Source organism: Tetrao urogallus (genome assembly GCF_951394365.1).
Source record: "Tetrao urogallus genome assembly, chromosome: 5".
In the NCBI taxonomy this organism is placed as follows: domain Eukaryota; kingdom Metazoa; phylum Chordata; class Aves; order Galliformes; family Phasianidae; genus Tetrao; species Tetrao urogallus.
Genome location: NC_136818.1, coordinates 44,205,112 through 44,224,907, shown reverse-complemented (window position 1 = coordinate 44,224,907; position 19,796 = coordinate 44,205,112). Strand labels below are relative to the sequence as shown.

The 19,796-nt window shown below is 39.6% G+C and overlaps 1 protein-coding gene across 6 annotated transcripts in view; it reads left to right on the top strand.

Moving 5' to 3' along the window:
• Positions 1 to 636: 636 nt before the first annotated feature.
• The window catches only part of KAT6B (lysine acetyltransferase 6B), a gene marked incomplete at both ends in the record, with an annotated part of 82,964 nt that continues 63,804 nt past the window's right edge, over positions 637 to 19,796 (top strand). For all 6 annotated transcript variants that reach the window (XM_079536235.1, XM_079536234.1, XM_079536233.1 and 3 more), the window contains one exon: positions 637 to 1,257. In XM_079536235.1, the coding sequence (XP_079392361.1) occupies positions 637 to 1,257 (621 nt within the window). The remainder of the gene's footprint in view (positions 1,258 to 19,796) is intronic.

Genomic DNA, 19,796 nt, shown 5'->3' with positions numbered 1-19,796 from the left:
TATGTATAATCTGTATATGTGGTCATACTCTTATACTGATGGATCTCAGAGTGTTTTGTAGGCAGCTAGTATTTTTGAGAATGTTTTCAGATGTGTAGCTTGAATAGGAACTTCCTGTTGAATCAGCAGTAGCTTAAATGTTGGGGTGATGGAATTTAGGAGAGCTAAACCTGTTGAATGATGTAAAAAATGTAAGGATTTTATGATAGCTTGCTTGATGTGGGGAGGAATTAATCAAATGTTTTGGATAACCTCACAAACATTTTTGCATACTGCAGTATCTATCTACCCAATGAATGAGTGTCTGCATGCATCCTGGTTTTCACTACATCAACATGAAGCATTCTCACCTGCCTCTTCCTTTTTCTCTTTCAGGGTTGTACCTTTTTTTCTGTGAGGATGTACCCCTGTCATCATGAATGAATCCTTTCTATGTTTCCATTTTGGTCAGTAATTGGAAGCTTCAGCCAGCAGATATTTCCTTGCCTTTTCTGACTCCTCAGGATGGATATTTTTGAGATGAATCCCAGCGGTGTGTGGAATCCTTTGATTTGTGTTTGAGGTGCGAACAGCCTCCGAAAGATCTGCTGAAAGGATAAGGAGGAACCTCTATGGGTAAACCGTTACTGGTCAACCATGGTAAAACTTGCCAACCCACTTTATACCGAGTGGATTCTTGAAGCTATACAAAAAGTTAAAAAGCAAAAGCAACGGCCATCTGAAGAGAGAATATGTCATGCTGTTTGTGCTTCCCATGGATTAGATAAGAAGACTGTTTCGGAACAGCTGCAACTTAGTGTTCAAGATGGTTCTATTCTTAAAGTTACCAACAAAGGCCTTGCGTCCTACAAGGACCCAGATAATCCTGGACGGTTTTCGTCTGTTAAACCTGGCACTATTCCGAAATCTGTTAAAGGATCTAGAGGAGCTTGTAATGAGCTTCGTAATGTGGATTGGAATAAACTGTTGAGAAGAGCAATTGAAGGGCTTCAAGAACCAAGTGGCTCCTCACTGAAAAACATAGAGAAGTATTTGAGAAGTCAAAATGACCTAGCAAGTATTTTCAACAATCCTGCCTTTCAGCAGAGATTGCGTCTGGGGGCCAAACGTGCTGTGAACAATGGCAGATTACTGAAGGATGGACCTCAGTATAGAGTGAATTATGGTGGTTTGGAAAGCAAAGGAGCTCCTAAATATTCCAGTGGTTTCCCAGCTTCTCTTCCACCTGTCAGCCTTCTACCCCATGAAAAAGATCAGGTAAGGCTGAAAAAATGGAAGTGAACTGTGATAATGCAGAAGTAATGATTCTTTCTGTTCTTTATTTAGCCATTCACGTGTATGTAAGTGAGGATGTGTGTCAAAGACCCATGCAGAATCGGTTCTGATAAGGCGTGTTCACTTAGATCCCTGGATTCTGTGTTGGACAGCATGTTTTTTGGATTTTTGATAGTTAAACAGGAGAGCAGCAAGGAAGAGTACAGCTGTATGCTCTCTTCTGAGTGTCAGACTGTTCTGTTTGGTGGACTGGTGTTGCTGAGATCTGCTATCTGATTTGGTTGTGGCATTCTTCTTTTTGTGTGTGGATGTATTGGATTTTTCTTGTGGTTTTGATACCAGCTGAAGTGCTACCATAGACCTCTTGATGCTTAAGACTCTTAGAGTGTTTTTAATTTTCTTTCCTGAAGATACGTGTACGTAGGTACTTGGCTCCATATTAACTGTAGTTTTAAAGCTAATGTAACTATTATGGGAGATATTTGTTATTTGTGATATACTTGAGAATCCTCTTCTTATTTTTGGTTTCCTTGGACTTGTGTGTAGTGATTTTTTTGTTTGTTTGTTTTGAGTACTTGGCTCTTGTTTTCAGGTTTCTTATTCACAGCTTTGAGAAAGAAGGTGGGGGAGGTGTATGTGTCAATTTTCCTTAATGAAGGGCTAGCATCAAAGACAAGCTTGCAGGCATTTTGATCGTTCATTGAGTGTGGTGAACTGTATTTTTTTTCATTGTACTTGGAAAGATGCAACCTGTTCAACTTGAGTTGATTTATTTTAGCCTGAGTAATTTGTGGTGTTATTTTTTTTTTTTTTTTTTTTTTTTAAATACTTGATGGCAAAATTCTTTTTGGCATGGAATATCCCAGCTAGTGTTGTTGTGGAGATGCCATTAGCATCTCTTTCGAGATACTGTAATATGCTTGTTTGTTTTGTTTGTTGGGCTTTTTAAAAATTTTTTTGAATGGTTCTCAGTTGTTATTTTCCTTGAGCTGATCTTGAGATGCTAAAGTGCATAGAGAAGAAAGTGCTTGTATAAGAAGCAGGCACATTTTGAAGAAGAGTTGTTTATGGAGCTGTCAGAGGTGACAGGAAACAGTTACCTATAGGTTGATTATTTTTTGTGTGTGTATGTGTGTTTCTTTAAGTATGGTTGCTGTTACATGAATTTCTTCTGATTTCTGTCAGATTGGACATCTTGGGTGTCTGAAGGGTGCATGGGGAGTGATGCTCAGTAATCAGAATGGGAATTCAGAAGTGTTGCTTACTGTGCAATTACTGCTGTAGCCATACACTGTAAGGAAGTTAATTATTTGTAGTGATAAAGCTGTCTATTGTTCTGTCTATTGTTTAAGTATTCAGAGATTCTTCTGTAATTTTGAGTCTGAGATGACATGAAAAATGTGGTGACTGGAATACTGAGCAACCGAGATAATTTAATGCTGTGATGCTTCATGTGAATTCTATGGGAATGAACGTGTTCTCTCTTAGACTACCTACAGGGAATGGCATCCATTGCTAGCAATGTTAGTTGGGTCATGGTGCTGAAGAAGCCATTATTACCATAGCAAGGTGCTGGTATAAGGGTAAATCTGTCTTTAAGAAGTTAGCCCAACAAATCTGCTATCTAACTACTGCTTTAGCAAGGAGAAAAAAAAAAAAGGAAGAAAAAAAAAAAAGCTTTGATTTGTGTGCCTTAAAATTAGCAGTGTGATTTGTATGCTGAATTTTTTTCTTTTACATGCATTTCTTCCTGATACATAACTACTGCTGATGTAAGGTTGATAAATATGCTGCTGTGTGTTGATGTAGTGCATGTCCTCAAGTGCAGTGCCTAGTTGTGATACTCTGTTACTGTGCAGATACCTGTAGGCTTTCTTTAAGTATGGTAGGTTTCCTAGTCTTCCAGCTGTATGGCTTTAAATATACTTCAGAAATGGTAGTTCTGCATCTGACTGTAAACAGATGTCTGTTTATTACTGGGATGTGGTTGCATGATCCTTTGATGTTAATGACAATTTATGAATGAGCAGAACAACGCTGCAGGAGAGCTGTCCAGCTACTTTAATTGTAAGTATTTAGGTGGCTGTATGAAGAATGTCAAGATTATTTATCTAATTTCCTACTAAAAACATAGCCAAGTGATGTCTCTCAGGAATTGTTAGACTTTGGGGAGATGAGTGTATTTTAGAGTTTCTTTGTCTGACTGGTCATGTAGCTAACTCTAATAAAAGCTAGTGTTCTCTCTTTTATTTTTTTTTAAACATTAGAGGTGAAGTTCAATTATTCTATCTTTAACTTAATTTCAAGGATGAAAAGAACAGGAGAAGTTGTAGAAATCTGCTTAGATGTCTGTTGAAGCTTCTTGAATGGGACTGTAGTGCAGGTGCATAGATAACTCTCTCCTGCTGATGAATTCTTAAGACTTGCTGCGTTCAAAGTCTGTCTCTATTCAGAGCTCCCTCTTTGACAGTCTAAACTTTCACACTTGTAGTACCAATTGCAGACTTCTCAGCTTTCTTTCTGAGTAACAGGTGAACCAGTACTGGTGGGGTGGTGTTTTGTGTTGGAGATCCCTCCCCCTCCAAGGCATTAGGGTGCCTGGTACGTTGAGAAGGTAAAGTACTGCTGTAGTGCATTGTCACTGAAGTTAGTTCTGTGGACTTGGAGCCTTGGCCATATTGTGGGGGTGTTCAGTGTATGGTGTGGAATGCTTATGTGGAATGGGGAGCTAGAAGTGCCAAATTTTCCTCTGGTTGGTGGTACAGAGCTGCTTTCCTTGCCTCTGTACTGAGCGAGCGATTCAGTGCAAGTAGATACCATCTTGTCCTTTAAGTTGAGGTAGAAGTAACTGTAGTTGGTTACAGAAGCATTAGCCTGTGTTACCATGTTTTATCTTTTTACCATGTTTTATCCTGTTACCGCTGGCCTGGAGAGGAGGGCTTGTTTTGAAGCTCTGTTTCCTTCAAGTGTCATATTAGCTCTGGGGTCGGGGCAGTGGTGTGTGGACTCCCAGGTACTGGAAGTGGAAACATGGTGCATCTGTTGGGATTTTGTGCTGTTCCATTGTGTCTCTGGGGGTTGCCTTTCCCTTCTGTATGAAAGCTTGCAAGCACAAAGCTCAAGGAGGGGCAGACTGCTGTCAGGTGCTGCATGGTCTCTGCTGTATGGTTGATACATGGCATAAAACGTAAAGAGTAGCATAAATTTTGAGGTGACATTGCAGTTACCTCCGGAATTCTGGTGGTTACATTAAGGCAGCCACTTGCTTGATGTGGATGGATAACTTGAAGCAAAGCACTTGAATAGATGTCTGTTTTAAAGCATTACATTTATGTTAAAGGAGCAGCCTCCAGCCAGGAGTGGACAATTCGTAACAACAAAAGGAAACTGAAAACAGTGATATCCTTTAGGATAGAGACTTTGAATGCTTTTTTCTTTCCTATAAATAAAAACTAAAAAAAAAGCCACAAAATGAAACAAACACCAGTCAACACACACAGGAAAGCAGAAAAAGAAAACTTCGTTGTTCAGTAGTTTGCTCTTTAGCACTTTGCTGTATTGCAGTGCTTAGTTAGTTTTAAGTTTAACTGCTCTCGTGCATTCTTCCTTATGTTCAGAGCCTTACATAGAGATCTTTTCTGCCATGCTTCACACCTTCTCTCACGCAGCAACTTTGAAAACGGCTGTATAAGTATGTTAATCAGAAAATGCAGTGTAAAAGTTGAGAACGTGGTAGGAAGTGATGTGAACAGAGGGGGACACGAGCCTGAATATGCTAAGTGGTACCTAGAGAGTCTACAAACAGGAGGGGAATCAACTCTTTGAAAGGGTAGATAACTGCAGGACAAGGGGAAATTGTTTTAAGTTGAGGGAGGGAAGGTTTAGGCTGGATGTCAGGGGGAAATTCTTTACAGAGAGAGTGGTGAGGTGCTGGAACAGGCTGCTCAGCGAGGCTGTGGATGCCCCATCCTTGGAGGCATTCAAGGCCAGATTGGATGGGGCCTTGGGCAGCCTGGTTGAGTATTAAAACAGGAGGTTGGTGGCCCTGCATGTGGCAGGGGATTGGAGATTAACGATCCTTGGGGTCCCTTCCAACCCTGGCCATTCTGTGCTACATGAAAATAGGCTTCTGGAAATGCAGCAGTAAAATGGAATTTTAAAAGTTCTGGTTAAAATCCTTAAATGGATGCTTAATTTTGTCTTAGATGGAGTCAGTTGGAGAGCAGCCATACTGATGGTGTTTCCTGGGTGTGTGCTGTGTTCCTTGTTCTTGCCACTTAAACAAGCAGTAGGAATGTTCTGCCATATGGAAACTGTATGGAGCATGCTAGGTCTTAAGAGGTGTCCATCTCCTGAGCACATGTGTTATGTAGACGTGAATCTGAAGAAGCCTGCAGACAAGGCTTCAAATACATCTTAACACTTTTGAATGAAACTGAAACAGAAAACATTGATATAAAAAGATGAAGAGGCAATGGAATATGGGGTATATCTCAGTAGCAACATATTTGCTGTGTTCAGTACAGCTGCTACTTAAAGTGTACTTTCAAAGGCAGTCACATGTGGCTCATTTGATTGGACTGCATGTTGGTGGTGGTCCTGAACATTCTTTTTATGCAGCTCAACAACTGTATTAGTAATTGTTTCCATTGGATTGTTAGCATGAAAAAATTTTCTTACCTTCCTCTCTTCTCTTTTAGTTTGTATTTCTAAGGTGACCTTCATGGAAAACCATTGTCTTTGTGGGTTTTTTGTTTGTTTGTTTTTGTTTTAATGCTCTCAACTCCTATCAAACTTTGTTTTTGCTGGCTTAGGTGCGTTTCACTTTTCAAAGTGCAACTTGGCATGGGCTGAATTTCTGTTTTCTGATACGCAGCTTGTGCCAGTGCAGACACTGGGTGTTCCTCCTTCTGTCTTTTAGGCAAAGGTCCAATCTATAGAGAAGCTTTTTTGGCACCCAGGCTCCTCCCTGCTCTGCTCATCAGCTTCCTGCTTTTCTGTGGGCAGGCAACAAGTGGCAGTTGGCTGAGGTTTCTCTGCTAGATCTGCCTTGTTCCCTCTGGCCTCTATGCTTGTCACTGAGTAGAAACAGAAAAATTAAGAAGGAAAGTGCTGCTCAATCTATCTCACTGGTTTACACACATGAGTATTCAGTGCCTTACTTTGGAGGTAGTTTTTCTGCCCTGACGATAATTCTGTGCCCATAAATTCAGTGCTAGGTAAGTTTACGAGAGACTCTCTGCAGTGCTACAGTTGAGGAGATTTTTATTTTCAGAGGTAGCCTGTGTTTCTGTCTTTATAACATCTTTGTGGTGACAAGACTAAGCAATGTTAGTGGTACTTGACAAACACTACCGTGTTGGTGCATCCCTTCTCAGTCTGCAAGATACTTGCCTTAATTTCTTGGGAGAGTGGCCTGTATCTCAGGGCCTGTAGCTCTACAGGGAACTATCAGGGAAGACCTCACTTGTCCTCTTTTCCCAGGCTGAATGTTTAGCCTAGGAATGTGGTTGAACACAATGTGCATATGATTCTTGTTGATCATGATGAGCCATTCCAAGCCTTATACTGCAAGCTGGTTATTCCTCAGGACTGCTGAAACTTGATTCTCTTTTTAGCTGATCTTCGAAGTTAATTATTGGGCTGTACTGCCAAGAGAGGCTTGCATTGAAGCTGACAGCAGTAAGTTAAAGACAACCTGCATAGTTCAGCAGTTGTGTTCATTCATCAACTTCTTTTTCTGTGAACACTTCCGTTTTAACTGGGAGTGACATTTGATTCTTAAACTAAAATGTTCTGCTCCTTTGTATTTTTTTCCTTCCCTCCAAGGTGAATTTTTCTTTTAGTACTCAGTATGTGAATATGTCCTTTCTCACTATTCCTTTTAGAATTCACAAATGTCAGAAGTCTTCCTCAGAATTGGGGAGAACTGCCTTGGATGTGTTCTCAGTGCTGTGTCCTCACTTTTTCCAAGTGCCTCTCCTCTCCCCTGTTGGCTGGGAGTTCTGACTCCTGGGTCTTTGTTCTGTGCCAGCTGGAACATTGTAACCATTCCATGCAGTTTCTTGGTGTTGCAGAAACTTGACTGTAAAACAGGTGACAGAAAACCTTGCCAACTTTCAGTTCTGATAGTCTACTTCTTGACACTTAAAGTCCTTAAAGTTCTCTGAGTATGGATCAACTGCCAGTCAACAATCATTTTCCAGTTTGGTAGTTGGAAATGACTAAACAGTGGTCCTGCAAGTGTCTTAGTTCAAAAGGCAATCTCTTCTTTTTCAGGACTGTATCTGTCTGGGTTTAAGGACAGACCCATGGCTCCCTCCTTTGATTGTTAAGCCCTGTTTTGGGTGGGACATTCCATTTCTGGAATAAAATGGGGAAATGTTGCGTCCTTTTGTGTAGTGGAAGAACACTCTTAAGGCTCAGACTATCTGCATCCTTCTGAGGATGAATTGTGTCAAATCAAGCCCCATATAGCTGGCAGCTCTAATGCTGTCACTCATGGCTACCCGATGAGAGACAGACCAATTTGTTAACTAGAATGATTTCCTCTGTATGCTAATGAGCTGCTATGAGACTGTTCTATACTGTCTTGCTAAGTGACTTCCTTCTTCTGGCAATTAGGAAAATGACAGGCATTGTAGATGACTTGACTGCAACTTCATTAAATGACCTAGAGTGCTTAAATAACTTAGCATGAAAAGTTGAAAGTTCAGTGGAAAGCTTCTTGATCTGAAAAACTGTGAATGTACTGTGGTAATGGTGCCACTACTGACATCTGTTGAACTTACACTGAATTGCTATCAGGAACATGGAATTTTGGTGAAATTCTCCAGTATCTAATTGACTAGTGAGTGAGTCTTAACTGAAATTCATAAACCTGGGCAACACTTATGTAGTCTCGTATCAGGCTTCTTTGGAAATTTGGTTTTGTCAGTTTCCCTCACCATCTTAAGCTGTTGGAGATGGGCAGGATGGAGAACATGCTTCACATCTCTGGCTCTTCGAGGTTAAGGAAACTGGGAAGTGAGTACCATTGATGATGCAGTAGGAAATAGTGAATTTTGGTTTGTTCACTTAAGGCTCTGTTAAGGATGCCTGTGGTGACTGGCTTCTCATTTTGTATCAATAAGATTGTTAAGTGTGAATGCAAATGAGAATTTAAATCTATTTCTAGGAGTACAAAACCTGACAAGGAATGTAAACTAAAAATAAGAATTAAACTAGAGTTTTGTATGGTGCATTTTACAGTTAAATTTAGGCAGTGACTGGACACATTCACTTCCAAAATGCAGATTTGTTCTTATTTCTGGAGTACTGTTAATGTGTTTAATGAATTTATGCATGTGCTTTTTTTCTCCTTTCTTCTCATTACTGGTGAACAAAAAGTTGAGAACAACTCAGGAATCTGGCATGGGGCTGTGTGGCGATGGTGCAATTTTTCTTCCCTTGAGGAGATGCTGCATGTGGTATTGCAGAGTAGTAACCAGTCAGAGGAAGATGCACTGATACATTGATGCAAGTCTGTGCCCATGTAACTCAGTACTGGTAAACTGACTGGGGGATGGGCACTGTTGGCCTCATTTTCTTGATAGGGCTAGTGGATTTGTTTTGGGAAAAAAAAAAAAATCCTGAGTTGTCCCAGTGTCAATTAACAGAAGCTAAGTGAAGATATATGGCAGCTCTTTGCAACCATTTTCTTTCTTAGAAATACAGAAACAAGACTGCTGTTTAAGAGCTCCAGTGAGCGCTGTTAGTGTGGTGAAAAAGGCCTTTCTGGATCTGTTTTCTGGAGGGTCGGTGCTTACATCTTCTTGATAATGGAATCTAGCAATAAATTCTGTATTTTTCCCTATCTCCCTTGTTCTTCCTCAAACTCAGACTTGCAGTTCCAATGGTTGTTGCTGTAATGCACCCAGAGTCTTAGAGCAATTTAATATTACTTAAATGTGTTTGTAGTGATGTTGCTCTTAATAGAATTTGGCTCGAAGTAAATTTGAAGCAAAATTGCTTTCATGTTTTTTCCTGTCAGATTATGTGACTGTTTATCGAGGGAAATTATAACTGGTGTCATGTAGGTTTTCAGGGTTATTTTTCTTTCCTTTCCGTGTTCTCATAGAAGAGCTTGAGGTTTCTTATTTACAAGTACAGGCAGTCCTTAAGCACTTAGAGTAATGTGAACTGTTAGTGATGGCTGTGTAGCAACCCCAGGGCTGCTGTACTTGGCTTCAGGTGAGTCATTTTGTTTCTGCAGGTTGTTGTGACCTGAAGCTGTGCTGTAGAGAAGATGTTACATAAGGAAAAAGACCTTGAAGGAAAAAATGCAGACTCCAAGTCTTAACTCTTGTCTCGGCAGTAAGAAATGAGAACATATGGGAATTTCTGCTTTCTCCTGTGTTTTGGCTGTAGAGGGGCAGAGGGGCTGTCGTCTGTCTCCCTCCACTGAGGCAGTGCAGCCCATCGGATACCAAGTACTGTGCTGCCAGGATGAGGCTCAAGGCTTCTGTTCTGAATTATACACAGGACTCCAGCACAGAAGAGCTGTGTGTGATCTCAGTGAAGTTGTCTGAGAGTCATTGCTGATCTTTTCTCATCTAGGAAGAATCTGTAATAGAAGTAGAGCCTCGTATAGGCTGTGATAGGTTTGTACACGCTTTGCACGTGCTGTCCAGCACTTGATTTTATCCCATTATGTTGTGCTGATAGCTAGTGCTGCTTGAAGTGCTGTTCTTGTGTAAGAATGTGAGTAAAATTTAAGTTGCAGGCACTGTGGAATTCTCTGAAGTGTTTAGGATTTTTGGTTAATGAACAGTAGTTCGCCAAGTGGTTTACACAGAAATACAGTTAAAAGATGATGAAAAAGGCAGTGTTTGACAAGCATAACAAAATTCTTAAGACTAAAGTGAACTCTAATATCTGAACATAGTAAGAGCTATTTGATCAAGTTCGTAGCTCACAAAGGTAACTGTATCCTTCTTGTCTCAAATTTGAAAAGATTCTCAGCTGTGTTTTTCTACTTTGGTACTTTTGTTTTGTCCTGTGAAGTGTAGTAAACCTGTAGGAGTCAGGTTAATAATGTGCTACTGCTAGTGAAAAAGGGGAGGTCAGCATATTGGTTATTAAAACAGAGAATCTTGTTATCAGTTAATGGATACATGTTGAGGGTTGGACACACATGGAGCATTACGTGATGCACAACATAGTTGTACATAACTAAGGTATTTTTTGATCTCTGCTTTCTTCACTTGCCTCATTATCAGTGATGAAAACTGAATGTCACAGAAACTAATACCATTTGACAAATATTAATGCTGCTTTCGTAATGAAGCATTGCATGTTAAAAATAATTCCCGTGCATTTTGTTGTGTTTGACAACACATTCTGCAGCAAGGCAATTTTTCACAAAGATGCTATGGATGCTTTCTGAAGTTTGGAAAATACAGATAAATTCAAGAAGTGAATGGAGAACGGTCAAGGTTGATTGCCAAGTGAGATAGCAGCACGTGCTACGTGCTTGTGGAGTGGTCTGTTGCTGTGCAGGTGAATGCATACTTTTAATTACACTAGGAAGTAGTAGAGCTCACGCTGTTTTAGGAACTTGTTCTTTTGTAGCCATCTTGAAGAATTGCTCTTGTTGGGTTTATCAGCCTGCTTGTCTGCCATAAATTCCAGGGAGAAGAAAACTGCTGATACATGCCTCTTACTGAAAACTTACTTTAAAAGCTTTAGGAGCATTGACTACATTTTTAAAGGTGGCACTGACCATTGTAGCCTAGTAATTCCTTCTCTTGCTGTCTCTGTATTTAGTTTTACTCTCTTCTGATTAAAAGTCAAAGATGCGCTATCCTGGATAAAACATGAAATAGAATAGCTTTTAAGAAAAGTCTTGGCTTCAGCTAATCCTGTTACTTCATGTCCTCTGAAAATCCATTTAAAAAAAAAAAAAAAAGTCTGATCAAAATGAGCTCTGTTCTAGACTTTGCCCCTGCAATTCCTGTAATGATGGACAGTTCTTTTGATTTCATGCTTGTGTGTGTTTTTTTCTGTTCAACAAGGAATGATTAGCTGCTTGTCTTACTGGCATGTTTTCAGATTTACAGTAGGGAGTTTCAGAATTCTACTGAGATCTGAACATGTAAGATGATAGTCTTTTATTTGGGATAATAAACCACTGGGGAAATCTTGCTCTGCATGTCCAGCTTCCTATACAGCTCTGAATTAGAGATGTACCTTAATTCTGAGCTATGTGCTTACAGAAACTGTTGCAGCTGCTATTCTGCCCAGGGTTGACTGGGTCTTGTTTTATGCCTCTAAGAAAGTAGTAGTGATTTTGTTAATAAACCTGTTCTGGTTGATTTTATTTGAGGAAAGTATCTTTGACTGGCAGCTGGTAGCTTGGTTCTTTTTAAGGGAAAAATAGCAGGGTGTTCAAACCTCAATCTATGAGCATGCCATGTTTGATTTTCTTGATGCTGTTCCAAACAGAATTGCCTACAGTCTGTCTGCTAACGTGAAACTGAATCTTAATTGTGTTGTTTCTTTCTTAATATTGTCTCTGGATGTATCTTGAAGAGACCTCTGAAGGATTTAATTCCTAGAGTAGAGCTGCTCAAGTTAAGTGCGTCTGAGAGTAAGCTTTTTCCCTTTACTACCATGCAGAGATCAGAGGATAAGTTGTATTTATCACAAGTGAACTTAGCGAAGACAGAAGTGGTATTCTAAATTTTTGTGAAGAAATCTTGTATGAAGTCAATTAAAGCATGATGCTTTACAGTTTTGGATTTTAACTTAGAGTTACTTAAAATGTAAATGTCTTAGTGTGCTTGGTGTGAGAACAAAAGTAACTCTCTTACCCCAGTGTGAAAGGAGGGGGTGTCAGGAAAGGGAATCCTAAAATAATGTTAGTAGGTAAAGTGATTTAGACCTTGAATCTCTGATTTTGCTTTTCCATTTGAAAATATTGATCATGGTTTTTAACTGACTTGTGTTTAACTTTCAATTGCTGGTGACAGCCTTAATAGCAATATTTTTCCACCTAAAAGTGAGATTAACTTTGATCTTTTACATGCACAGATATGACTCACTGTCTTTTTGCTTTGTTAAGCCACAACAACTTTTTTTTCTAAAATATATGTTTAGTAGATCTTACCAATTAAAGTAGACATCTGTTTAGAGATCACAAGCAATCAAAATCGTGTACGAAGAAATTGTTGGCTCATGATGTCTCTAAAATAATTCTGTAAGTTCAGCTTCTTTTTAGCTGTTGCTAAGAGATAAATTTCCATTGACACAAGGGATGTGAGGACATATCAGCATGCTACCAGTTGTTTTATAGGCACTTAGCTCTGCCGCCTTGCAGATGGTTGGAAAACTCTTGGTAGTGGGTAAATGTGTGCTGATTATCTCATTGAATTAAGGTAACCTTTTGTCATTCATTGAATTCTGCAGAGCAGGCAGTGAGCAGCTGCTCCACTGTTGTTGAATTCTGGATTTGGTGAGTACAAAGATTATGCTAAAGACTATTTAGTCTAGTTCCAGGTACTAAATATTGGACCACTGTAAGAATTTTGCTTGTTTGATACTGCCTTCAATATTTTAATAATCGGGGCAACTGTCAGCATTTTGACCAACTTTTTTGTCAGTGGTGTTTTAAAGCTTTGGAAGTAGATCAGGAAAAGAGATTGCAAAGAGCTGTTGGTGATATTGCTTTTTTTTTTTTTTTTTTTTTTTTTTCTCTCCTCTTCCTCCTGCTCTCCTTTCTTTCTTCCCTGTCTCTGAAAGTGCTACAAAGCAAAGTCTTCCTGCTTCTTGAGCTATAAAAATTCTTTTTCTTTTTGGTTTTTATTTTCAATGCAGGAAGACTGATTTGATGTTAGCTCACACATCAAATATCAGTTAAAACCAGTTTCTAGTTTATTTATGAAATTTGTCTTAAAGAAGCATTTAATCCATATTATAAGGTTCTCAAATCTATTTATCTGTTCTGGATTACATTTAAGTGCATTTGATCTACTGAGAAAGTGTACTTAAAGGTTGTAGGTAGCTAAGTATCATGCTGTGACTTGCTTGTAAAGGTCTCCCCACCCTTCTGAAGACTGTCTAGTAGGCACAATGAGGCTTTCAAACAGACTGCTCTTGTTAAAGACCATTTTTCAGAATTTTAATATAATATTCCCCAGGTAAAGTGAAAACTATTTGGATTGCAGGAAGTGGCAATGAGCCTGGATCATTTTACAATGTTAACAAAGTTTCAAAAATGAGTCCTTAGGCTGATACAGTTTTATCCAAGAAAATCCTGTTCTGTATAGATCTAAAAGGAAGAATGAAAAGCACAGGCAGTGGAAGTAGGGGCAGGTAACCAGGGAGGAGTATAGAGATGGTGCTAGGCTGTGCAAGGATGGGGTTGAGAAGAGCAAGGCCCAACTGAAACTGGACTCGGCAAGAGGTGTAAAAAAAGATAAGATGGGCTTCTATAGGTACATCAACTGGAAAGTCCAGCAGTGTGTACCCTTCCTAGTGAGAAATGCAGCCCGGCTGGTAACAACAGACAAGGGGAAGGCTGAGATATTACGCAACTTTTTTGCCTCAGTCTTCACTAGGGACTGCTCTACGCACAGCACTTGAGCTGATGGTTTGGAAGAGAAGAACTGGAGGGGAGATACCCCTTCTGTAAACGAAGATCAGGTTTGCAACCTCCTGAGGAAGCTGAGCATCCATAAGTCTGTGGGTTCTGATGAGATGAATCCCAGGGTCTTGAGGGAATTGGCTGACATAGTTGCCAAGCCACTGTCGATGATATCTGAAAAGTCATGGTGATCAGGTGAAGTCCCTGGTGACTGGAAAAAAGACAGTGTTGCACAAATTTTAAGAAGGGTACAAAGGAAAGCCCAGGGAACTACTGACCTGTTAGCCTCACCTCAGTGCTGGGGAAGGTCACAGAGCAGGCCCTCCTGGGAGCTATGCTAAGTCATGTGGAAGAGAGGGAGCTGATGTGGGATAGCCAGCGTGACTTCACCAAGGACAGGTCCTGCCTGTACAATTTTGTTGCTTTGTATGGTGGCATAGCTGCATCAGTGGACAACGGAAGTGACACTGATGTCATGTATCTGGACTACAGTAAGGCCTTTGGCATGGTCCTTCCATAATGTCCTTCTCTCCAAATTGGTACAGTGTGGATTTGATGGCTGGACTTGTTTGATGGACAAGGAACTTGTTATGAGATCGTGCCCAGAGACTGATGGGGATGGAGATCAGTGATGAGTGGTGTCCCTCAGGTCAGTACTGGGACCAGCACTCTTTAACATCACCAGTAATTGAGTGCACCCACAGCAAGTTTGTGGATGACTCCAAGCTGTGCAATGCAGTGGATGCACCTGAGGAATGGGATGCCTTTCAGGTAGACTTAGTCCGGCTCTGGTAAGGATACTTTCTTCTGTAACGTAGTAATGAGTTAAGTGCGTGAGGGGTCTTCTAGAGAACAGCTTTCTTGAGGTCTAATGGTCCCTTCAGTCAAGTTTAAGATAGATTACAAGTCACTGTGTTACCTCTTTCAGTATAACACGTGAAGAGAAGGGTAAAGTTTTAATGAGCTGTGTTTAAAATGTTGCATAACACACCTTAGAAAAAAAGGTGATTCTGAGGCCGGGTTCATCTTGTCTTTCTGCTTAATTGCAACTTCGTTCTGCCTTCGTTCTTAAGTGTCATGTTCTTTTAATCAAGTATATGGTGTTTTAATGGGTTCTTTCTCTAACCTTTAATTCACATCATAGATACTGATCAGATTTTTACTAGTAAGTTGCTGCTTATTTTCTGTGCAACTTCAAGAAATACTGTTGGACTATTTCTGATGAAACCATATGGTTCAAATTCTAGGAAGTTAATTTTGATGCAGATTTAACTAATGTGCATTCATCAAGCAGTTAATAATTCATTTCCAAAAGTATTTTTCTTTAAACCTTTTAAAATCCCATCACGGATCTGTTTGATTCAGCTTACATGTGCCTCAGCATCAATTCTCTCCATGTATATTACTGCAGAGGATAGAGACTATGGGGTTATTCTCTATGCATGCCTCTGTTTCCTAGGTATGAGGTTGCAAGTGCTTTTCAAGGACTAGCATAATCTAGAACCCACTTAATGAAAACAGCAGCAAAACAAGTTTTTTTTCTCCCTCTGAAAAAACCAGCTTTTTCTACTGGTTCAGTAGAACTGCTTTGAAGATGTTTTTGAGCTGTGTGGAGTAAAGCTTGAGGTGAAAAGCTGTAGCAAATCCTCAAGTAGTGACTCTGAGGAGATATTTAGTGTCCTGTTATGAAAGTGAGTGAAAGTAATATATAATGTGTGTGTATATAAAGCCTTTTCATGCTATGTACAGCTTAGCTAAATTCTTGGGATTCTTTTTGCCCTAATTATCAGTTTGTGTTCAGACTGTGTACTTCTGGGGTGCTGTTGGTATCGCTGATAACAGTATAGAGCCTTTAATTGAGCAGTCAGTAATACAGGAGCACAAGTGATAGACAGGGCTCAAAGATTTCATTCCTTCTTTTCTAAGTTTGTGACTAATTCAAGTATTTCAAGTTGACCAGTGTTGACTTGTACAACCATTTCTGAACACAGTATTAAAAATTTTCATATTAAACTGAAAATAATCTGAGGAAATGAGAAAAATGAAACTTAAATGGTGGCTGTTGATCTGCTCCTCTGCTACAGGAGGGAATGCCTGCTTTTCTCACTGCCTGTAGATTCTTGCACCCATCTGTGTGCCTTCCATCATCAGTTCACATAGCTTTAAAACCAGCAACCTTGAGAGCTTGACATCAATATGTGCATTTCCTGATCAGAGAACACAGGCTGAAGGCAATACTCAAGTTTCCTAAGTCTTGGGAAAATGCTGCTGGGTCCCAGCTGTGCTGTGGGGTCTGTGGTGATAGTGACTTAGGTGAAGATTTAGAATGAGGCTTTCTTGTATGCTAGTTAGCTCAAGAGCATGGACTTTTATAGTCAGATTAAAATGATCTTTATTTGACTGTGAGTTATAGCAGTGAATTAAATTGTGACTGACTTATGTGGGTAATCCATTAGAGTAGAATCAAAAGACCAGATGAAAGCAATGAAAGTATGGAAGTAGTTTTTAGAGCCTAATGCTTAATTCTGACTTGGGAGAAGATTCTGTTAGAGATGTCCTGTAGATGTTCTGTCTGAGGGTGGAAAGGTTAGGGCTGTTCTGAAAACACATGAAAACAACAGGATTGAATTTCTGTTAATAGAATGTAACTCAGAATTGAGTAGCCTGATTTATCCCACACAAGCACTTTCTGTAGTGCTGTTGGTATCATCTGAAATAATTTGCCTGATTTGAGAAAGGTCCTAATTCTTGTCCAGAATGTAGTATGTTGTGAAGTAAAGTGGGTCCTGTAAGTACGTCCTTAATGAGGATCCGGCAGTTCTTCTCAACTTCATCCATATATGATCTTAACTACTGTAAATTAATAACTATTTGGAATTCATTTGAGAGTCTTGGATTACAGAGGAATCTTTAGATCTGTAGACTAGCCTTTCAACTTGTGTCTGAAAAATAATTAATCTTTACAGTTGTCTTGTTTGGAAGCTTTGCAAACACAGATGTTTAAAACTTTTCAGTGAACCGCTAAGTGAATCCTATATTGTGCCCAGCGTTCCACCATCAAGGCCAGTTCCTTCCTCACGAGGCAGAGCATACTGACCTTGTAATGCTAGGTACTTGAAATGCTGTTCTTTTGGTGTACAGATTTGCAGATTTATAGATGGTCTGCAGATTTGCTCTTGCTCTTTAGCAAATTCACATAATTGTGTCATAATTATCCTTAAGGATAAGAGTTATAAGGATAAGGACAAGGAGGATAAGTTTCCTTAAGGAAACTCTGGTTTTATGTGAATCACTAAGAAAAAATGCTGCTGTGGCATTCTGTGTAGCTGTGGCACTTTTGCATCATGGTGGCTGTTCTGTAGAGCTGCCCAAAGCGTTGGCCTTGGTTTTGAAGCTGGTGGTGCTTTTTAGCTGTCTCCACTGTTGATGGATACCCGCCTGTGGAAACTTATGGAGACGGTTGGCTAGTGTATTATTCCTTGAGAAAATTCATCCTCTCTGGAGGAGTGTGTGCTGAGTGTTAGCAAGTCTTTCTGTGCTGCCTGTCAGAGCTGACAATTGACACCTGTTATCACTGCAACAAGTACAAGGCAGAGCCTTTCACCTCCTAGCAGGAAGCTGCTTTTTTTAACTCTTTTTTTTTTTTTTCTGTTGTTGTTCCTGGTGATGCAAAAAAAAAATGTACTTCAGTGTCCTGAAATTCCAAGCCATCAAGAATGTGCCTATCAACATATCAACAAAGCCCCGAAATCCCCATAACAAAAAACTATTATTCAGTTAACAGGTGTTGTCCTTTAGATTTATGGAGAGAAGCAAAGAAACCATAAAGAGTCTTATTTACTTTCCTGCTGTAAACTAAGGGTGGAAGTGTGTGTTTGTGTGTATGTGTGTGTGTTGGGGGGGAAGGCGAGGGGAGGAGGACTGTAAGTTCAGTGAAAGTTGTCTTCCCCTTCCCTCTGCAGAGTGTTAACTGCTAGATTTCTAAAAGCATGACTTCCTCACTGCTTTCTTGTTTCTAGGGATAAAGGCTATGGTAAAATACAGCATGGTTGGAGGCAGTTGAATCCAGTCTTTCCTTTCTGCTGCTGCTCTCTTTTGTGATCTGCTGAAGACTGTTCATGACATCTGTTGAGGACCAATAAGAAAGTGCTTCCTGGCTTTCAGAATTTCAGCCTTTATGATAAACAGGATACCAATTATTTTTGCAGATTTGCATGTTCTTGAGGATAGATTTTTGCAGTAAATGAAAGTACCTTAGTATTTAATTTCAAATAGCCATGATAAATTCTTACTGAATTGTTCTGTCCTGTTGAAGCACTGCCATTTCAAGCTGTTTGGGTCGAAAAAATTCCAAGAAGGTGCATTCCAGGTTTTTGCAAGATGATTTAGCAAATTGAGCTCTAATTGAGATTTGTGTCAGCTAGGACTTCTTGGTCCCTGTTAATCCAGACTGGTGTCTGTCATGACTGGACCTGCAGAATTTCTATCTTTGTATTTCATTTACTGCCATAATAAGAACTAAATATATGAATTTCTAGTACCAGAGGTAAATGAATCTTAAGCTGCTTTTCAGTCACTAAGTAATGAGTCTAATCTACTGCAGTAAAAGCCCTACTAGTGGATGAGTGTGGTACTTTAAGTAATTCTGTTGGTTAAATCTAATTACTGTACAGTACTTTTTAAATGAAATTTCTACTGGCTGCAGGGCAAAGCATCTTAAGCGTCGTCAAACTTAAACTGTACATTATGTGGAATCATTTTAAGACTGATAACTGTGATTCCTTCTTATGTAGTATGTTCTGTATTTACAGGATAAGAGTTATGGCTGTTGATGTTGGTCAATTATATAGGAAGTAATGGGACTGACTGTACTGAGATGGCAGAAAATAATTGTGTGTGGAAATGAGAGCCCAAATCATTAGTCTGTGATGGCATAGAGTAAATGCAAGGTTTTAATGATAAACTAGGTACTAATTATGAAGCTTTTTTTGTGCTACAAATGAGTGAATTTATAACTGCCAGCACCTGTAGAAGAAAGTCTCTCAGGGCCCGAGGCTTGCGTATTAGAGTGTATTTATTGGTGTGATAAAAGCTGTATTGCATTATCTGTCCAATTTAACCAGGAAGTATTTCTCATATAGTCTAACTGTAAATCTGAAGAGGAGAAAACTGTAGGAGTATGATTTTTGCATTGTAATGCTGGTTAGCAGTAGCGATTCAGGAGTTGATGCAAATAACTGTTATAAACAACTTCTAAGGAGGAGAATTTTTTAGTCCTTTATGATGAAGTGCCCACAAAATATCAGTTCATCTTTCCATATATGCATTTGTGCATGAATCTAAGATGTATATTTGTACATAAATGCTTTATTTGCATTACTATTATATATAAAGTGATTTACCAACCTTGTTGTCCTATGAGAGCTGACAAATTTTTATTTTAAAAATATCAGTGCGTGCAGGATCTATTGAGGATGGAGGGAGAAAACCAGTGAATGAAAGATGAAAGAAGGAAATACTGTGTGCTGTTAACGTCATAACAGCGACTCCTGCAGTTGAGAGCAGCTTCCTTTCTGCAGGTACTGGCAACCCTGCAGCAGAACTGGTGTTTTTCTGGTCTTACCATACTGGCTGACTAACTTAGTGCTGACTGCAGGCAGCTGCAGATGCTTGGACCAAAAGATGCGGAGTTGTTCCAACAACTGCCATGACACCATGCCTCGCTTCATTAAACCAGGCTTCTCTTACTGAAATGTTGTTTGCTGGTGTCCTGAAAAAACTAACACGTTTTTTGTGGAATCTCTGTACGATCAGTGTATTCCTTGCCTGCGAGACAATCTTAAGGAAAACTCGGCAGTGGGAGAAACTCAGTAGGACAGCCTCCTAAATAATTCTG